Source organism: Miniopterus natalensis, chromosome 9 (genome assembly GCF_054644295.1).
Source record: "Miniopterus natalensis isolate mMinNat1 chromosome 9, mMinNat1.hap1, whole genome shotgun sequence".
Lineage (NCBI taxonomy): Eukaryota > Metazoa > Chordata > Mammalia > Chiroptera > Miniopteridae > Miniopterus > Miniopterus natalensis.
The window spans coordinates 31,321,773-31,342,759 of NC_142089.1; the positions used below are offsets into that span (position 1 = coordinate 31,321,773).

General features: G+C 55.7%; 1 protein-coding gene across 1 annotated transcript in view; it reads right to left on the minus strand.

Annotated features, from left to right (window-relative positions):
• Nucleotides 1-20,987, minus strand: part of GLIS1 (GLIS family zinc finger 1) — a 569,674-nt gene that overhangs the window by 10,293 nt on the left and 538,394 nt on the right. The window contains exons 4-6 of the mRNA XM_087820001.1: nucleotides 12,168-12,329; nucleotides 7,148-7,258; nucleotides 3,433-3,565 (exon numbers count right to left, since the gene is read on the minus strand). Coding sequence (XP_087676127.1) covers nucleotides 3,433-3,565; nucleotides 7,148-7,258; nucleotides 12,168-12,329 — 406 coding nt within the window. The remainder of the gene's footprint in view (nucleotides 1-3,432; nucleotides 3,566-7,147; nucleotides 7,259-12,167; nucleotides 12,330-20,987) is intronic.

Sequence of the window (20,987 nt, forward strand, 5' to 3'; positions counted from 1 at the left end):
CTGTGGAGGTTACAATAGGGAGTAGCAGAGACTGTGGCAAAGTGGACAGACTGTGCCCCCTAAGTCCTTTACATTGAAACTGTTAAAAAACAAAAGTGAAATACTGTGCCTATGAAACCAAACAGTTTACCACCCCTGGCCTGAAGTTAGAGCAGCAGACATCCTATGGATGGGTTTTACTAGGTAAAATTCTACTCTTACAATAAATGTGTATAATTAATAACAGAATATTAAGAATATACTAACAGTTAATATACTAACAGTTAATTAAGAATATACTATGTGAGCTATTTTTCCACACTGGCTTAACCATCTCAGTAACTCAATTATGGGGAGATAATACGATCCCATTTTAAGATGAAGAAACTAAGTCTTAAGAACTTCAGTGATTCGTTGAAAGTTACACAGTAGACAGCTAACCAGGTCTCCCAAGTAATACCAAAAGAAAGTCCATTTAAAGGCAGGTCCAGGAAATGGCCTGGCTCCAGATCAGGTTATGGCCTGGAAGCCTCTAGTTCAGGCTGCACTGAGGGCTGAGTGTGGGACCCCAGGGCTGTGGATGGGATCCTGAGGGCCCTCTGCCTCTTTGCCCCAGTCCTTACCCCCATGGCAGCACAGCCTGCCCACCCACCCATGGCCTCCCTCGGCCACACATCCTTCCCCAGCTCGGTCAGGAAGGACCTGGAGGGGATTTCTGTGGATGGAGCTGGCTTGGCGCTGCTTACGGCTTGCTCTGCTCACCGCTCTTGCTCACCTCACCTGCCATCTTGAACCAATTTGGGGGCCTGACAGCTCGGAAGACCTAGAATCCTGATAAATCCTGCTCCCTCTCCCTCAGCCATGCTGACCTCATGCTTCTCACGTCCTCACTGCCCTGGATCTGTGAAAGGAGGCCTGCCAGACAAGCTGCCGAGGGTTTCCTATGAAGACAGCAGGTTCTTCCTGATGAGACAAGCTCGAGGGAGCTTCCTATAGTCAGACAATGAGAATTCAATGTCACCCTCACCAGCTCCTGCCTTGCCCTCACCCTTCTGTTCGGGACTCTTCTATCCTAACACTGCTTGAATCTATCCCCTGCTTCCCCAGTCTTTGCCCTGCCCTGGTCCAGGTCCCTGCTTGTCCTGCCCCCTGAGGATGAACACATGAATGAGACATGTTGAACATGTGGACAGACAGAGGATGGAAATGAGGGCATCACCGCATCATGATGGGCGGCGAGAGTGGGGACGCCATGGGGCTGGCCCAGCCTCTCCCCAAAATGCATCACTTCAGGCTGTAAATCAGCATCATCAATCATCAGCCGTGAGCGCTTAACCTCTGGCCCTAGCATCTGTTGCCAACTGTGCTTCAGGCATCTGCCGGCGGCCCGCAGCAGACTTTGGCAGCCGATCCGGGACTCCTGGGTTTGCCTGGTTGGTCCTTCCAGGCTGCACGAGAAGCTGCTCCAGGTCGGGGACCAGCACAGGGCCTGGCACACAGTAGGTGCTCAATTTGGCAAGGTGTAGTCTTAGCAGCAGACAGGCAGCAGACTATTCAGTTAAGGGCACAGCCTGCAACCAGACGGCCTGGGCCTCTGCCATTTACTGGCTGTGGAAGCTCAGCAAAATGTGACTTGACCTTTCAAGAACTCAGTTTCCTCACTGGAAAGGAAAGCGCACATGAGCACGTATTTTCTGAGGATTGTTAGTTAACATGTGCGTGTCTAGTACCTAGAACAGCTCCTGCACACGCTCCATAAATGCTGGCTGTGGCATGACTATGAGATGGATAAGTACATAGTTACTCCTCTCATTCACCGTGAGCCACAATAATGATGACGATGACAAAGTCATCAGTCACATGGAGTTTATATAAGTGACCACGTCCACAATCACATTTGTCATCACAGCAGGTCCGGGGGGACCTGATGCTCAAGGCAGGGAAGACACAGCTGTCAGACAGGCCTGGGCAGGCTGCTGTTACCTCAGTGCTGCCTCCTCAGTGGTGTCACCTCAATGACTTTGTTTCTCGTCTGTAGCCTGGACTTACTGGGAACTGAATGAGATGATGTTTGTAAAGTGACCAGCCCAACCCAGTGCTCAAGAGATGGTTATTGCTGGCCCTGGCCCCTCCCTCTGAGGTAAGCCCTGGGCTGGCATTTGGGAGAAGCAGCTTCCAATCTGGATCTGCTAAGGATGTCTGATGACCTTGGATCAGTCCTGCTGCTGCCCAGGCCTGAGTCCTCCCAGGGTAAAAACAATGGGGCTGCGGGATCTCTGTCCAAGGCAGCTACTGCTAATCAGTCACAGCCCTCCTTCCTGATGAGCCTCAGAATCCTTCCTAACACAGAGCTCCATGTAGTCACTACCAGTGTAGGGAGCTGGCACTTGAGATGTAAACCTTCATCCCTGGGCTGGGTTACCCCTATGGTCCCTTCTCACCCTGCCCTTTCAGCAACTCTGACCCTGTGAGAAGCAGCCCTTGGCTGGAGGGAGAAAGGTGTGGAGCCATCCTGAGGCGTCCTTGCCCTTGTGGGCCTGTCTGTGCGCACACTAAGTGTTTCGATAGTTTGAAATCTACTGCTACTTCAATGCTGAGAGGAAGGAATAAAAAATTGGAAAATAAAAAATGTTCAAAATGGTTGGCGTAATTCAAGAAATCCCAGATGGTGGAAAGAGCTTTCTGCTCTGATACTGTGGTTTCTTTGTGGGGAGGGGAGAGCACAACTTTGTCAGTTGGGATCCATAGGCCACACTGCCCTCCATAGATTCCTAAGCCAAGCAGCCAGGAGCTCCTGTCGGGCCTGAGACTTGCCCCATGGCTTGTGGCTGTGGGGAGGGACATACAGGCTGCCTCGGCTGGACCAGAGGCTCTGAGTGTCTGGCTGGCTGGGCCTTTAGGGATCCAGGGGTTTGGGGGGGTATCTCTGGGCCAGAGAGTTTAGGAAGGAGCTGGAAGTGATTATGGCCAAGGTGCCCACCCTCTCAGAGCCTCAGCTTTCTCCTCTGAGAGAAGGAGTCATGGTGAGGAGCACATGGGGCTTCAAGTTGAGGCCCAGGCCTGAGCCCTAAGGTGGGTCCTGAAGGAAGGGAAGGAGCTGCCTTAGTGGAGAGGAGGAGAGAGGAGGCTGGCAAAGTGTGTACAGTGGCTTGGAGGAAAGAGGGAGCACAGGGTGTTCAGGAAACTGTGTCCAATGTGCCAAGGGTGGGCCAGGAGGCTTCCAGGAGAGCCTAGGCCCCTCCAGGCCTCGGAGGCCAGGCTGGGAGGAGGAGCCTGGGCTTCATCCCTTGGGCAATGGGGAGCCACAGAAGAGTGTGAAGGAGGGTACCCCTCAGCAACTCATGCCTACATGGCCTCTGCTGGCCCACAGAGCATCACTGTCTTCCTATGGGACTGGGGGCAGTGAAGGACCCTACAGGCTGTGAGCCTGGCCCTGCCTCCCAGCACGCATACCTGGGAGCAGCTCCTGGCCCAAGGCTCGGCTGCCCTTCCCGTCGCTGGCAGCCAGCTGTGTAGACGCATGAAGCTGCTGCAGGGCCAGACACTCTGTCAGGACGTCGGCCTCAGTATCAGGGCCCGCGTGCATCTGGGGAACAAGCACAGGGAGAGAGGGTGTTAGCATGAGACAACCTGCCCTCTAGCAACCCTCGCTTTAGGGGAGACAGGGCAGGAAAGACAGTGGCCCCAGGGCAAGACCCTTCACCTCACTGTGCCTCAGTTTCCTCATTTGTAAAATGGAGCTAACTGTGTACCTTTTGAAGGTTGTGTTAATTTGGGTGTGAGAAGCAGATGCTAAGACAAGACTAAACATGCAAGGGTTTTAACAGGGAATGTTTATGTGAGAGTGTTGGGCAGGCTGCGAGAGCCATCAGACTGCGTTACAAGTCTGACCCCAAGGGAAGGAGGGAGGAAAAGGAGGTTGGTCCTCAGGGAGCCAAAGTCTGCTGGAAGTTAGGGGGGGTCCTGTGTCTTGCAGGAAGGGGTCTTGCCTCAGCACAAACATTAAGATGGGTGTCCCAGTGCAGCTGGAGGTCTGTGAGGCATGGAGGCTGCCAGGAGAGCCTGTGACAGGGGTGAATGAATGCGGTGCAAGCAAAATACAGTAGGTACAAGGAGTCTTTCCCTCCTTCCTCTACCCGCCCCTACCATTTTCTTTCTTTCTGACATAGGTGCAGTCAAAATAGTCCAAGGCTAGGGACAGAAGACCTGGGTTTATATCCCATTCCATCTCCTCTTCCTCCCTGTGTGACATTGGACAAATAACCTCTCTGGCTCTCCCCTCCCTGCCTATAGCAACAATCATCCCCTTGCCCCCAGCTGCTATGAGGAGTAACAAATGATGGGTGCAAACACCCTTGTTGAATGTGCTGTGTGAAGGGCTAGCTGACTCCGGTTGGCCAAGTCTCGCCTGGTCCCATGACAGGGGGCATGCTCGATACATATATGGACCTGAGGTCATTGACTAAGAGCAAGGCTGGGCTGGCACAACCCTCAGCTGTCCCTTAAAGACAGACGAGAGCCTGACACCTCAGAATGTCTTCTGCTCTCCAGATGGGGCCAGATGGGGCCAGGGAGGAACTGATTGGGGCCCTAGGGACATTGGGTGAGGAGAGGGCATGCACCTGGATAGGAAGGGCCCCTTCTCCCAGGGAAATTCCAAAGCCTGACTGCCAGAGCCCTGAAGATTGATTTGTCCAAATCCTCATTTTACCCAGGACAAAACCAGCTCAAAGAAGGTGAGAGCCTTGTCTCATGTCACACAACAGCTGAGAGTCAGCCCTGAGGGTTCTTGCACCCTTTCAGCCCAGAAGGGCCAGCACCCAGGTTTGGGGAAGGCATGCCCAGCCTTGCAATGGGCTCTCAGCTCCTTGACCCAGCAGCTGTTTTCCATGTAAATTAAGTTTCTGGCAAAAGAGGGCCCAGGCATGCCTCTCAGACCGCAATGTCGATCGGATTAGGAGCAGCAGGAGAGGAGAATTAGGGAAGGAAAGCATTTCTAATTCTCCCTGAAACGCAGTGGGGCTGCCAAGGAGCTGTCATAATACAAGGGTCGCTTACCCAGAAAGATACACCATCCCCGATGGCTCTTAATGGATGCTTATTGTTGGGAAGTTTGCAGATCCGTGGCTCCAGGTCCCTGGGGCTCAGTGTGAGCCAAGCATGGGGCCTGGGAAAACCAGGGCAGGATTCTGATCCTCAGGCACCAGTCCGCCGGGGACAGAAGCATCCCTGGCATGGAGCCTGGGCTATTCTCTGTCCTCACTCAGGCCCCTGAACCTGAGAGCGGTGTAGAGAGCTCAGGCTCTGAAGACGGTCTGAGATGGCACCCTGGCTCTGTCACCCCTGTGCTGCACAACTCTGGGCAGATTTGTGAACTCTCCAAGCCTCAGTTTCTACATCTCTAAAATGGGGGAAAACAGTGCCCACTTCCTAGGACTGAATGAGATACCGCCTGTGAAGCAACAGCTGAGCCTTAAACTCAGCCCTCCGTGCTCTTCTGCTTCCGATGGCACCACTGCCTGCAGGATGAAGACCAAAGTCTCAAGCCCGGCTGTCTCCCCACCACTATCTTCTCCATCGAAGCCTGCCTGCTCCAGGACCCTATCTCTGTACCCCAACCCATGAGACTAAAGAGGTCTGCTTTTTCCAGCTTCCAGGCCTTTCTCTGCCTTATCTTCAGCCGTCCCCACAGTTCTGAGAACAGTGCCTGGAAGACTGGGTGCTCCACAAATCTTACTGAGCAAATGAATGGGTTCTCCCCCCTGTCATGTCAATGCCCCTGGATTGGGCCCTGATGTTTCTCTTCACCCCCATACCCTCGCTGGCACTGAGGTGTGCCAACTCCCATGGCCCCAGCAGTCCCCAGGAGTACAGGTTAATCCCAGCCAGCTGGCTCTGCCCCAAGTTGCAGTCCTGTCCCCCCAGCTGCACTGGGTCTCTCAGCAACTCACACACTCCTTGTCCCAAACAGAACCCGCTGCTTTCTCCTGCAAACCTGCTTCTTTCTCAGATTCTCTGTCCTGGTGAGGGCAACCACCATCCATCCTGCCTCTCAAAGTCTGACACTGGTGCTCCTCTGCCACTTCCCACCCAGCTTAGCTGTCACCAAGCCCAATCCCTCCCTCCCACTCTGGCCCAGGTCAGCCCCCACCATCTCTCCTGCTCCCAGCACTGGCCTCCCTGCCTCAGATTTCCCTCCAACCACCCCCAACCCATTCTCCAAGTGGCCCCCAGAGCCACCTTTCAAGGTGACATGTCCCTCCCTGGCTTAAGACCCCTCGATGGCACCCACTGTCTTCAGGGCAGCCCAAACTCCTCTGGCCTCTCATGTCTGTCCCACCCCCCCACCTCTCCTCCTTGCCCACTGGGCCTCACACAGTGTTTCACCCTTTAGCCACTCTGAGGTGCACTCTTGCATCCTTACCCGCCCAACGCTTCCTCCCCCTTCAAGACTTAATGACAAAATGCACCACCTTTTGTTCTGAGCTTTTACTTTGGGCCAAGTGTTGTTCTAAATCCTTAACATATATTTACTCATTTAATTCTCATGACAACCCTTTAAAGCAAGTCCTCGATTGCCCCACTGAACAGCTGAGGAACATGAAGAATGAAGGTGCTAAGAAACGTGCCCAAGGCCACGGGGTAGGGGTGGTAAGCCTGGCAGGCTGGCTCCAGAGTGCACACCACTGTGTCTACTGCTCTTGGTATCATTTCTTCCATGATCCTCCTGTTCCCACCCTGATGGGCTAAGGCCCTTGACTATTCTCTGCACATCTCTATTGCATTCTTTATTATGTTATCCTGAATTACCTCTTTACATCTGTGTCTCACCCTCCAGGTCCCCATTGAAGGTGGGGACCACGGTTTTCCATTTTTGCATCTTCAAGCCCTACACAGTGCCTGACATCAAATGTTTAATAAGTGAACCACAGTGAGTGGGCAGATGGATGAGAGAGGGGTTGGGAGGTCTGTCTGGCTGTCTGGGGGTGAAGTCGTACACTCAGGGGATGGGTGGGAGGCAGATGGTGGACGATGGGCCTCAGCATCCCCAGTGTGTGGAAGGGTGAGTGCATGCAAGGAGTGTGGGTTCCTGGCTTGATGCTGGACATGGGCTGAGAGGCCAGCAGGGGTGTCTGCAGAGGTGGGCCTGGAACAGAGGCCGTCTTACCTTCTTACGCACCTGCTGCTCTTTGGCGGAATGGGCCTTCACGTGCTTGCGGAGGGAGCTGGGGTCCGTGTAGCGCTTGGAGCAGCCAGGAATTTGACAGGCGTATGGCTTCTGCAACATCAGAGGGCAGAGGGTGAGTGAGGGGACACCTGCCAGGCCCAAGGTCCTGCTGTGCGGCCTGTGGTGGGAAGGATGACTGGGCAAGGGGCAGGCTGCAGGCTCACGCCCTGTCCCTCCCTCCATGTCCCCAGCCAGTAGGGGTCTGACTCAGCCAGCCCTGCTCGTGAGTGTGGGGAAGGTGCCTGGCCTAGGAGTGAAGGAGGGGATCTGTGTCTTGATTCCACCCTCATGTGGGGACCTCAGGTACGTTTCCTCTCCTCTCTGAGTCTTGCTTTTCTCCTCTGCAGAATGGGGCCCACTGAGGATTCTCCCAGCTCTGACACTGACTCTTAGAAAGAGCTGCAGGGAACCAGCAAGGGGACACGGAGTGAAGTGAGGTGGGTGCCTTGGAGAGGAGGAGAGGGGAACAGGGAGGGACAGCATGGCGCAAGGGGGCACGATCATGGGGTTAGGCTGGAGGATGGCAGGACTCCTGGCCGGGAGCAGCTGACCACACCCGGCAGTGGTGCCAGAGTCCCCAGGCTCCTCTCTGGCCTCCGACAATCACGGGAGGCCAGAAAGGAACTGGGTCTCAGACACAGACCTGGGGAGGTTGGGTGTCTGTGCCCTTTGTTTCCCCTACCTATCACTCTTCTAGAACAAATCCATGCCTATTGCCTCCCTTGGTTCCTGCCTGGGCCCCACCCTGCCCTCTGTGCCTCCACTCTTCCCTCGCACTCAGAGCCGGAGGGCCTTTCTCACAGAGGCAGCCATGCTCTTCCAAACTCTGCATGACTCCCTGGTGCCCTGGGATACGGCCCATCTCTGGCCAACAAAGGCCCTTTGTCACTTGGGCCCTGCTTAAGTTTTCACCCCTCCTCTTGCCCCTGCCTCTAGCTCTCATCACATCCTCTCCAAGCCCTCCTCGAATCTCCTTCCCACCTCTACCTCCTGAGCTCCCCAGGGCCAGCCCTGCCCACCCTGCGCTGCTGCGTTCGTCCACTGTCCACCAGGTGGTGAGTCTTCCTCAGGGAGGGTCCTTGGTTCCTCTCAGGTCCCAGAGACTGAGCCAGGGCAGGGGCTCCGTGGACATAACCGGATTCTAAGCTCTCCCACGGGGGCTTCCACACACCCTGCTTAAGGACTCCAGCTGCTATTGGGCTTGAGCTCCCTATGGCTTCCCTTTTTGAACATGTCCAGTGGCTCCGATTTCTCAGAGCCCTCTGGCCTCCAGGGACTGTGGGGGTCAGGAGAATGTTTGCAGTAGGTGGTACCTCTCAGATTAAGTACCAGGGAATGCTGTGCCCCCCCAACCACTAGGTAACTCTGCCTTCTGGACTGAGGTGAGGTAGGTTGACCTCAGACTCAGGGACCTTGTGGGGAGAGGGAAGCAGAAAGACAACCATACCTTGGTGCTGCCACGGAGAGTTGCCAGTTAAAGAAATGGAGGAGAGCAAAAAGAGAGACAGAGCAGTGAGCACTTGCCTTGCCGGAAGGGAGGTATGGGGTGGGAGGGTAGACAGTACTCGTCAGACTGACACCCACCCAACCTCACAGAGAGGCAGACATTCATGCACGTGCAGACAGACACACACACGCACACACACACAGGGCTCCTCTCCCACAGGCTCGACCCCCCCGCACCCCAGCATATGCAGAGATACACTCACACAGCCCCTCTCTCATGGGCCTCACCCCCACCCCAAGTCCCTTCCCCCCCTTCTCTCGCTCTCTGGCTCTGCCCTGCATGGCCCTGGGCCCTGTTCCTTGGGGATGCTGATACAAATCCACACGCTTTTGTCAAAAAGCAAACAAACAGCTCCGTGTGTGCAGGCACACTTGCCGGAAAGAGGGCACAAGGCCCATCTCCGTGTTTGTTTTTCCAGGGCTTGACGTGTGTAGAACATTCCTCCGGCCCAGCTCCCCCGCGAGCCCTCAGGAAACCCTGCGGGTGTCCCAGCAGCAGCCAAGTCCCAGGCCTGGAGTCACTGCACAGGCTCCAAAGCCTGGTTACTAACAAGGGCTCTCAGGGTCGTGCTAGGAGGCCGAGCAGTGCAGGTCACAAAGCCCTCCAGGTCTGTGCTCCAGAACAAGAGCCCCCCCTCCCCCCCCAGCAGGTCCTGTGCCGAGCACCTGCCATCCCTGGTCTTCCAGTCTCACACCCAGCCTGGGAGAAGCATCTCCACTTGGCAGGTGAGGAAATTGAGGTTGATGCTTTGCCCAGGATTTCAAAGTAGGAGTGCCCGTGACACTCCACTGGGTGCCTTCTCTCGAGCTCATAGCCCTGAACAGTCCAGGGAAGTGGGCAAAGGAGAGATGATCAGCCCCATCTTGCCGATGGGGAAACTGAGGCCAGAGTAGGACAGTGGCCTATTTAGGGAATCTGTGCAGTCAAGAATTGAGCCTTATACTGGGTGCCTGGGATGTGGCCATATTTGGACAGCATTCTGTCAGCGAGTCATAGGACGGGAAAGGAGGGACTTGTATTTGCTGTGTAGACTGTGTCAGGCCTATGTGTCTGTCATTGCTGCCGATTCCCATTTCTCTCTTATAAGGCAGGTATTTGAGGAAACTGAGGCCCAGAGAGGCTAGATGACATTTCTTGGACCTCTGGGGTAGATGGAGGGCCAAGGTTAGGACCCAGGCTGGTCCTCTCTAGTCTGTTCCACCACTTTCCTACCCATGGAGAGAATCCCATGTTCTCTGGTGCCACAGAGGAGATGGAGACAGACCAGGTTCCCTCTGGAAAACAAGGCCCAGACTTCAAGGGGCTAACTAACCCTCTAGGCTCTGAATCCCAGGTGCTGGGAAAGCAACCTAGCCCCTTGGAGCTGCCTGTGATGTTTGTGGAGATGGGTGCAAGCAGGGGCCGAGTTTGGCAGCTGTGTCTCCCAGGCTTCACCAGGACCTTCTGGGACAATGAAGGCCTGAGATGACCCTGGGGGCTCATTCTGGGCCTGACCTGACCTAGTCCTGGAGCTCTGTTCACACACCAGTGGGGGCCAGAGGCCTGTTGCTTTGGGGCTGGGTCCAGGAAATGCAGTACAGAGGGAGGGAGGAAAGGGGGTAAGTCAGGGTGGGTGACCCTGAGAGGCCTGGAAAGACATTGCCTGAGCCTGGGGGGAAGGGGCTCAGGGAGGCCTAGTGTTGTTGGTACTCCCTGTGGCCTCTGGGAGACATAACCAGGGTGCTGGGGCAGATAGCGCCTCTCAGGGCCTGGGCTTGGCCCCAAGGGGAAGGGCTGGGTATACGAGAAGGTAATGAAAGTGGGGGATTTGTTAGCATACTCCCTCACTTCATGTCCCCAACACAACCTGTGTCTGTGCAGCCTGAGAGGGGAGAGGTGGTGAAAGGGGTCAGGTTCAGGTTGGGGACAGGGCTCTTTCTTCTTACCCTCATCCCCTCTGCTCAGCTCCACCTCTCCAGGGTGGCTGACAGCCCTACTTTTCCAACAAGGGCACTGGACTTGGAATAAGACAGACCCAGGTTGCATCCCAGCTCTGCCACTTACCGGCTGGGTGACAGTCAATGCCTTCATCTCTCTGAGTCTCCGTTTCTTTGTTTATGGTAATGGCCCCTACCTTGTGGATTGTTACCAGGATTAAACTGGGGGAGGGTTTGTGTGATATGGGGTTCCGGGGAGATGTGTAGGACATTCTGCTCAGGGCCTGACCTGGACCCAAACATGACATCCCTGCTATTTTCTGCTATCCTCTCCCATCTTTTTTGCTTTTGTTTTCCTAGCTATAAAGAAATGGCTTGGACCAGAAGGCCTCCAGCTCTGATCTCTGTTGCTTCATGGACTCCAGCTTTCCCTGAAGGGGTCAGTTGCCCTCTGGGGCCTCTGTTTCCTCATCTGCATATCTCTGCACTGGACAGGCTGAGCTGGATGGCCGGCTACTCAGGTATCCCAGCCACCCACCTGCAGAGTTCCCCAAACATCTGCATGAAGTGCAGAGACAGGCAGGCTGGGGGCCCAGATGTGGAATCTGGCTACAGACCCATCTTCTGCAGCATGCGGGGGCTGGGGTCCCCCAGGCTGTGTGCACCCTCTCACACAGGCCCTGTGGGACTGGTGTGAGGCCCACTCTGAGTCAGCTCTGCCTCTTTCCAGCTGAGCAGGCTCTGAAACTCCCAGAGTCCTGCTTCCCTCATCTGTGAAATGGGTTAATGACCCCTGACTGGCAGTTAGTATGAGATCTCAGAAGAATATAGGAAGTGCTCTGTTAACCGCTGAGGTCTGTAGGTACAGAGAGAATGCTGGGACCCACCCTGTGAAAAGCTGCGGGTCATCTCACTGTTCAGCACAAACAAGGGAAAGGAGGAGATGTACAGGCACCTGGGGCCAGGTCACTATTCCAGGAGCCCAGAGTCTTAGGCCCTGCTCACCTCAACTCTTCACCCACTCAAGGGGCTCAAGGGGTAAAGAAAGGCCTGGAAAGCCTCTGGTCTGTCTCCACAGAGGGGTTGGGGTGGGAAGAGCAGGGAGGGCCTGTTCTGGGGGTGGCTTGACCACTCAGGCCTGGGGAGAGGATGTGGGATGCCAAGCCCACCCTCTCCGTGGGGAGATGCAAAGATGCTGGTGCCTGGTGGCACCCACAGGCTAAAGCAGCGGTTCTCAACTGGGAGAGACTTGACTATCTCCTCCCCAGGACATTTGGCAGTGTCCAGAGAAACTGTGGGTTGTTACAGTGGGAGATGGGAAATCACTATCTAGTGGGTAGAGTCCAGGGATCTGCTAAACATCCTCTAATGACAGGATGTCCCTCTCCCCACAAACAATCACCCTGCCCAAAATGTCAATAGGGCTCCAGGATGAAGGTGGGGTTTCTGCACGGACTCTGGCTCCCGTTCTGCATTAGACAAGTTGGGGAGCATGCACACGTCCCCTTTTCCCACTGTCCCCCACCCTTGGGCCTACCGTATCGAGGTGGGTGCGCTGGTGCTTGGCGCGGTCACTGGAGTTGCTGAAGGCCTTCTGACAGCCTGGGTGCTGGCATAGGTATGGCTTCTCGCCTGTGTGGCTCCGCAGGTGGATCTTTAGGTTCTCCAGCCGTGAGAAGGCCTTGCTGCAGCCTTCAAACTGTGGGAGAGGCTGGTGAGAGGTGCTCTGCAGCCCCTGGAGGGCCCACCACCAGCCTGGACGTGGGCCCCAGCATCCTCTGCCCTCCCCACCCCCCTCACCCCACCCACCTCATCCGACGTCTCCAGGCACCCCAGTTAGATCCCCATGAAGTGGTCAGGGCCCAGACACTATCTGGGAAGCCTTGGCAGGTGCACCCCTGGCTTAGAAATGGCCACCTGGGCTGGAGAAGACAGTGGTCTTTCCATCTGTGGATCTGGAAGGATTCCCTCCCCAGCGGCCCCTGGAAATGATGGCTGCTCTGACAGCAGCCCAGCCCAGAGTGGACCGATGGCAGGGACACCTTGTAGTGCACACAGCCCTGGGTTTGACAGCCTTTGACCTCCCTGTGCCTTATTTCCTTGTGTGGCCACCACTCAGGGCTGATACAAGGGTCCCAAGGAGCAGGACATGGACTGTCAAGGGCCTTGTCCATCTGGAGCGCAGACCAATGCTGACTGAGGTCAGAACAATGACCACGTTGTAAACTCAGTGTCTTTGATTAATCGTTTGGCCATTTAGCTGTCCCATGCCCACCATGTACCAGGCCCCATGCTGGGCATGGACATGCAGTGGGTATAGCACAAACGCACGATGCCTCTGGTCAGAGATGGGGGTGGGGATAGACAGAGAGCAACAAACACAGCACCCTCCTCCTGTGGCCCCAGGCTGTCCTGCTCCGGGCAGTCTCTGCCCAGCTCCGATCTCCCTCCTAGATCCTCCCTCCCTGTTCTCCACACTGCCGCCCAGAGGAAGGCTCTGATGCAGAAATGCATCTGGCTGAACTCTGCTTAAAACCCTTTGGGCCTGGCATTTGAACCCCTTCTTGCCCCTCCTGACTCCACCCCACACTTTGGGAACAACAGGAGTCTACCAGACAACTTCAAGCCTTTGTTCACGCAAGTCCTTGAGCAAGGAATGTCCTCTCTTAACAGTTCATCCAATCGGCCCTCAGCCTTCAAAGTCCAGCTCAAACACTGCCTGGCAGAGGCCAACTGTGGTCCTCTGGGGTGACTGGCTGCCCCTTTTGTTTTCCCCCACTATCTGGCTATGTTCCTCGTGGTCCATGCCGTGGGTAAGGGGACACCAACACTGACCCGCACCTGATCTGTCCATCCAGACCTGGTGTTGGATGTTTAACAACTAACCCATGAAGTGTGTGGCCTCAGTGTCCCCACCTCAGAGATGAAGGCTTCCTGTGGTGACCACAGGACTGTGACAAGGCAAAGGCAGGCCACAGGCCACATCTGATGCCAAAGTCCAGATAGGCAGGGGGAGGCGGCCCTTGAGGAGTATAAGACCAGAGGAGGCCAGTTCCCTCGCCAGAGTGATTGGTTTTAGCCCCCAGGCTAGGGCTGAACTGCCAACCAGATCAGAACCCAGGCGCCCCACGGCTCTGAGCCAGGCCAGCTGTGTCCCCGAGGGCTAGCACTTCCACAAAGGCTCCTCCCCACCCCTTCTCCAGGCTTATGGGGGGGGGGGGGCGGCTGATAGCTCCTGCCCATGTCCACACTTGGAAGACATGACTTCCCTCTTCTGAGCTGGGCACTGGGCTCCTTTTGCCCCCACCTCCCAACTTTAAAGGTACCTTATGTGTTCGTGAATTTACGGGTGGGAGCCTGGAGGGGACTGTGGGCAAATTCAGACCCAGCAGTCTACCCAGCCTATTTTCTCAGCCCTGAGAGGTCAGTGTCCCATCCAGGGCAGTTCAGAATATTTGGTGATTTTCAGTACACGCTGTTCAGTTGGACAGATCGGCTCCAGCCTTGTGCTGGGTAAGGCAGAGACAGGGAGAGAACCCAGACAAGGGTCCTACTCCACAAGGGGGCAGAGCCCACGGGGAGGCGCACACACATCCACACACCCTGTCAGAACAGATCACAGCCGCCAGAGCTGTTGCGGAGGGAAAATGGGGCCTGCAGCAGCACAGAGGGAGCAGCCAACCCAGCCTGGGGAAGGAGAGGGGTGGCAGACTGGGGGGGCAATATGAGCTGGGGGAGACATGTAGTCGGTCATGCTAACACTGACGCATTCACTTCATTCAGTCCCAGCTGAGCCCTGAGCAATGACCAGGACACCAAAGAAGAGTGGGGTGACCAATGTTGAAGGCCTAGGGGAGGCAGGCCTAGAGCCACCACAGTGCCGGTAAGGCAACGAGTCCCTGTGGGGGCCCCTCTAAGGCTGGGTGTGGGGTATACGGTAGGGATGTGGGGTGTGCTCTAGTGGGTGAGGAGCCTACAGGGAGATGGGAGGCCAGGGAGTGGGGGCTCAAACAGCAGGCTGAAAAGTCTGGACTCCACCCCAGGGGGAGGGAGACCATAAAAGGGCCTTAAGAAGGGAGGGCACAGGGTCAGACATGCACTTGAGGAAGCCTCCCCCCCCCCCCCCCCGCATGCACACTGGTGACAGCTGGGGCTGGGAGAGGAGCCCGGGGAATGGTGGGGAGAAGGTAGGTGTAGCATCACAGATGAGGGCGAGTGAGGCTGGACCCAAGGCAGAGGTGGCGGGATGGGGTAGAGGCCAGGCCAGAAGTGCCAGGCCAGATGTGAGGACAGGAATCAAAGGCAACAGCCAGTCTGGGGTGAGCCCCCTTCACACCTCACCCTGAAGGCGCAGCCGCAAGTGCGGGTCGTGCCCTTTTGGGGCTGGTCCAATGCAAGCTGACCACAGCTGGATTTTAGAGGCTGTTCTGCTTCCTGCTTCCAGATGTTATGCCTTTTCCATGCATCAAAACCAGAAGAAAATCCTTTTTGAGGAGTAGATAAGCCACAAGCTGCCCCGTTGCTCTTCCACAATGGCCTTATGCCAAGGTTCACCCCAAAGAGAGGTGGGGGAGCCTCTCTGGAGAGAGGGCTGCCTCTCAGCACCTGGCTGGTCCCTCTGCTACTCTCTGGCCGGAGCCAGGAGGGTAGACACCTGAAGCCAAAGGGCAATAACTCTGCACATGCTGCATGATTTCTGAGTTTGGGAGGGTCCACCAGACACTAAAGATCAGTTATCATCTCCCCACAAGGGTCTGTAAGCTGGTCTGGCCAACCCCCTGTTTCAGCACTGTTGCTCCCAGATCCCAGGCTGTGCCCCTTCTCAGACACCTTCCCTTCTGACTCACTGACAATTTAATTCATACATTTTTCAAAAGTCCTGGATCTATAGCTTGGTGTTCACAGTCTTCCAACACCTCTCTCATCTGCATACAGCCAGGTGTCATACTTAAGCCACAGGGAGTGAATGGCTGAACCTGTGCTGAACTGTCATGCCCAGGCCTTTGTGGAAGCTGTTCCCTCAGCCTGGACACCTTTCCTTCCTTCATTCATCAGACTTGCTCAACCTTCCCCAAGCTCCCGGCTCCTCCTTGGCCACACCCTGAGCGTGCGGGTTAGGTTTTCACTGCACACCCACTGTGCTCTTCTTCCCACACCTCCAAGCTGAGGGTTCCTTGAGTGCAGGGCTGGCGTCTCATTCAGGGGGCAAAGGGTGGGTTAGAAATGTGATTGAATGGGGGTAAGAATAGGGGTGGCAGAGCCTGGGGTGCACTTCCTCCCTCCAGTGTTCAAGGTATCCCATACCTGTGCATGTGCCCTGTGCCCATCCACGCCCAGCCTTGTCCTGCCCCCTGAAACTTCCCAGAGCTGAGTTACAAGCTGGGATACAAGAAGCAGGCTGTCCTGATTTGGGGGACTGTCTCTCTAGGTAGAGCCAGGGGTAGCAGCAGGTGGAGAAGGGGTGCTGCCCACTGGGACTGGTCTGGGAAGAGATGCTGCAGGGACTTCCGGCAGAGCCATGCCCCCATCAGGGCCAGTCTCCCAGCCACACCAGGGGCCCTGAGGGTGTGTGGGCTCCGCTTGCAGCGGCCTGCCAGGGTCCCCGCAGTCCTCCCGGTTCAACAACCACACAAATGGGCTAACAAGCAGAGATGGGGACAGGAACGCTCATGGGGTCAGCACCCGTGTGCGCTCGCTCATCCTCACTCTGCTAGGCCTGAGGCCATCACTAGTGTGCTCTCTCTCCACCCCCCAGCCTGTGTGACAAATACTCCTCCCCCACTGTTAGGAGCTGAGGCTGGGGGCAGGGGGAGCGATCAGCACCGTGGTTACAGACATGGACTCTGGTGTGGGATGACTGGGCTTGTGTTTTGGCTGCTCCACTTGTGAACTATCTGAAGCAAGTCCCTTCAACTCCATGAGCCTCAGTTTCCTCATCTGTAAAATGAGGTGAGTTCTACCAAGCATGGACAGTGGTTGTGAGGACTGAATGAAATAATGCACAGTAAGTGCTTATCTTGACACCAGGTTCCTGCGCAATATCATCACTGTAACTCATTTAAGGTCACAGAGCAAGTAAATAGTGGAGCGACGTTCTCCCTTAGCTGACAGCTCCCAGCTGCCCCTCTGCAGAGTTGGAGGGGGCATGTGTGTGATGTCCCACTGGCATGATGGGCTCCCATGTCCCCCCCATGTCCTGTTTCCACCTCTTACTCCTTAACCCCTCACCTCATTCCCCAGTTAGCCCTGGGCTGTTCTAGTTCCACCTCTGGAGGACACCAGTGTGGGTCAGGTTTCACTGACCCCACAGTGAAAGAAAAGGGACCCTGGTTGATGTGTTTGCCATTGATTGGTCTGGCCCTAATGCCTTTGCCATGCCAAGTCCATGGGGCGCCCTTTGGGTACCAGGAGCAGCCTCTACCTCCAATGAGAGTGAAGCAGCCTTTTGGGGTGGGAATGGTTTGAAGGGGCCCATCCATCAGCTGTGTGGGGGCTGGGTGGCAGCAGGGAGAGGGGTCCCACCACTGCTGTGTTGTGGGGGTACAGAGGCTGCCAGAATGGAAGTGTGGGTCTTGAAGTAGACGTGGAGCCAATAGGCACATTCTTGGCTTTGGGCCTGAGGGGGATGGTGGAGGATGGGCCCCTCAGGCAATGCCACTGTGACCCAAGGATGTATTGATGCTTCCATGGAGTCTGTACCCCAGAGGGCGGGGCCTTCCTGACATTCTTCTCCCATCCCCCAGTCCCCTGAGTTTCTAGGGCAGATTTTGCCCTGGACAGACCCCTTCCTCCCTGCTGTTAGTGTCCAAGTGCAAAACCTCCTGGGATGCCCCCCACCAATCGCAAGGGTTTGGTATCTGTACATAGGGGTCAGGGAGGGGAAACTGCTCCCACTGAGCCAGAGGGCACAAAGCCTGACTAAGTCACAGTCAGACTCACCGTCTCCTCCAGAAAGAAGTGATCCATCACCTTCAACGCAAGGCAGCAGTGCTGGACCAGCCTGCAGCTCTGTAAGCCTCTGGTGCTCTCCCTTCCACGACCCCAACCTCATCACATGCCCCCCCACCCCTGCCTTGCATCCCTCCATCCTTCCAGCCGCCCGCTTCTCTAATTCGCTCCCTCAGCCTCGCGTCTTTTTGCCCGTTGGTTCATATCGATGCCCTTGCCTCATGCAGCTCCCCTGTGAGCCTGGCAACATGCTAGGGGCCGAGGCTTTAGGGCAGCAAAGACCACAGGGCAAGAGAGGACGTATTAAGTCCTAAGAAGGGGCCGACTGCCACACAGGGGCTACCACAGGGGAGGACAGGGGGTCACTAAAACTTCCTTGGGGGAGCCAGGCCTGATGCCTAGGCAGGGTTTAGACAAACAGGTGGAGGGCACAGGGGACAGGGCAGGGTGGCGAATGTTCTGGAGGCAGCTAAGGATCTGCTGAGCCAGAGTGAAGGGAAGCAAGGAAAGGAGAGGAGGAAGTAGAAATGGGAGTTTTGGGGGCTCCTCCCATTGGAACCCAAAGGTCGTGATTCCAAAAGACTCCACAGGAACCACCCTGAGCAATCACTGATGTGGCCCAGCAAGTGGGGTGACCTGAGGCTTTGCATTTGAGGGACTCGTGCTGGACTCCCCAGCCCCTGACCTCCCACCTTCCACCAGAGTCAGGAGCCTGTTCCCTCCTTCCAGGTCCTTGCATCCAACCAGCCACCAAGCCAGGGAAATGCCACCTCTTAAATATCATTCACACCTGCCCTCTTCTTACCTGCCTGCTCCCCTGGTCCACTCTTGCTGCCCTGCTCACCACGAGATGGTGCCAGCCGCTATGCCGCCTCTCGCCCTGTCCTGCCCTCCCCTCCCCACTCTCTTCCACATGGTACCAGTTTCCAGACCAAACACTCAAACCTACGGTCTGTCCAAGTCCCTCTCTAGCTGGTGGACTGGCCCCTGATGATGTCTTGGTAGTGCCTGTCCCCTCCAACTCCCACACAGCTGTGTTTCAGCATGAGAGAGGGCTGGATGCAAGTATGGCCTCCACGCTTCCCAAGTGAATGACCTTGGGCAAGTTCATCAACTGTCGGAGCCCAGATCCCTCATCTGTAATGGGCACACCTGTACCCAGGTGTGTGAGTGGGGTGCTCTCTGTGAACTGCAAGGTGTACACAGCATCCTGCAGCCTGGGGCCCTAATGCCATCTGCGTTCACCCAGAGAATTTCCTGGGCACCTCTTACTCAGGTTGAATTTGAAATGCACTGGCTCCAATAACCAAACACACAATAGACTTATGTGGCCAGAAGCCGAGGCTCACATGCTGTGGGTAACAGAGAGGGTGGCTACTGTGGGTAGGGGGCACACAGAGAGAAGAAAAGAAACAGAAGGGACATCTAACAGTCCAGAAAAAATGTAAGAATGGGTGTCAGGTTTTTATTATTTAGCTTAAAATGCATAAACATTAAAATAAATCCTCAGATGAAACTGGGGTGAATTCAGACAGATGTAAGTGACTGGATGACACCCTCTCAACACCCATCAGGGGCGGGGGCTGTGTGTGCTGCATTTAATCATGTCGACACTCCCTTTCGATGTCGAAACTGAGGTGATATGACTGGCCCCAGGTCACACAGGCAGTAAGTGGCTGAGCTGGGATTTGATATCAGGTCTGACTGGTGTGCAAGGCTGTCTGTATGTGTCCCTAACCACTCTGGCACTGCCTTAGAGTCCCCTGCACCAAAACCAGGACTGGCGCTCAGAGGCCATTACTGATTTCCAACAGAGCCCACCTCTAAGGTTCCCTTCCCAGGCAAAGGCCAGCCCATCAGATGCAGAGCCAACACCAAGAAAGGAGGGTGCCCTCCTTCTGCCTGGCCCCTGCCAGAGAGGCGATGCCACCACCCTGAAAGGAAACTCGGGGCGGCACAGCAGAGAAGAAAGCCCCACTGAGGCACAGAACGCAGAGGCTCGAAAAGCCCCCTTCCCACATGTGGGGTGTGTTACCAAAGAAGATTAAAATAATGGGGGAAAATACCCCGGGAACCGTGAAGCTCTAGACCATCTGGAGTTTTATAGTAACAGGCAGGGGAGAATCAGAACCTAATTGAAAAAAGTCCACTGCAATCCATTACTGCTGCGTGCAGCTCAGAGAACCAAGGGCAGGAGATGAAAGACAGAGGGGAACCATCCCGGAGCTGGGGAGCAGGCACCCTCTTCCCCTCCAGGCCAGGCCCAAGGACCCTTCGAACTCTGGCTGGGGGAGGGGAGGGCACTGGGTCAGATGTCAGAATGTGCCCTCCCTCAGCCTTTCCCTCATGAGTGGAAGGGCTCTGCGAGATCATTCAGGGAAGCCCCAGCACGGTGCCAGCTGGTGCTGGGCATGGCCCCGCTCTGCCTGTGGGCCCTGGGGAAGGGTCCAGGGCCCTGTTACACAGGCGAGGTGTGGGACACTGTGCTGTAAGCTGAAGGTCATGAGGCCACACTGAGGTTTGTGCTGGGGCTCCACCAACAGCCACAAACTCGCACAAGTCACCTCCCACCTCTGTCCTCATTTTTTCTCTCTCTAAAGTGGGGGCTACCACAAAGGGCTGTTAGAAGTAAATGAGAAGACATGCCCAGCCTAGGAACTGGCACACAGTGGGTGCCTAATGAATGTCAAGTTTCCTCCCTGCGGCTGACATGGCCCAAAGAGGAGGGAGGCCCTGGTTTCTCATGCTCTGCCTAAGGATCTCGGCACAAAGGGCAAGGAGGGGGTTTGGGGAGCGGGGCACGGGTGGGGACAGGGGAGGAAATGCCTCCAGTTTTGGCATTTGCCAGTGACTTGCTTCTAAACAAACACATTTCTGGTTTGAGGGCAGAATATATTGGGTTACAACAGTCTGGCAGGCCATTCGGGGATCAGCTTCCCATTTTTGTACACTTTTAACTTACTTTGCAACAATGATGTGGATGGGAGAACCATGTGGTGCCAGATCCTTCTCCAAGATGTCAAACAAGCCTATGTTTGGCCAGCTCGAAAGGCCAGCCAGCCGGAAGCTGTAGTCCATTCCTCAGCCCATGTCCTGGGAGGGGGACACTGGCCCTGAAGTTATTGTCCAGTGGGCCCCTAAGGGGTTTCCACAGGGTTCTCCTTGGAGCTTTGTGCTTTGCCAGCCCTCGGGGGAGGTCGAGGCAGGAAGGGGAGGGACAAATGTGGAGAGAGTCCTAGGAGGTGAGGCTGGAGGGCACTGGCCCATTTGCTCTATTCTTGAGGGTCTGGCCCAGCTTTGGGTACACAGAACCATCTGAATAAGTGAATGATGGGGCAGATGTGTGCAGGAGGGAGATTAAGACCGTAGCAGCAGTGATCACATTTACTGTGTACCTGAGACTGGACCA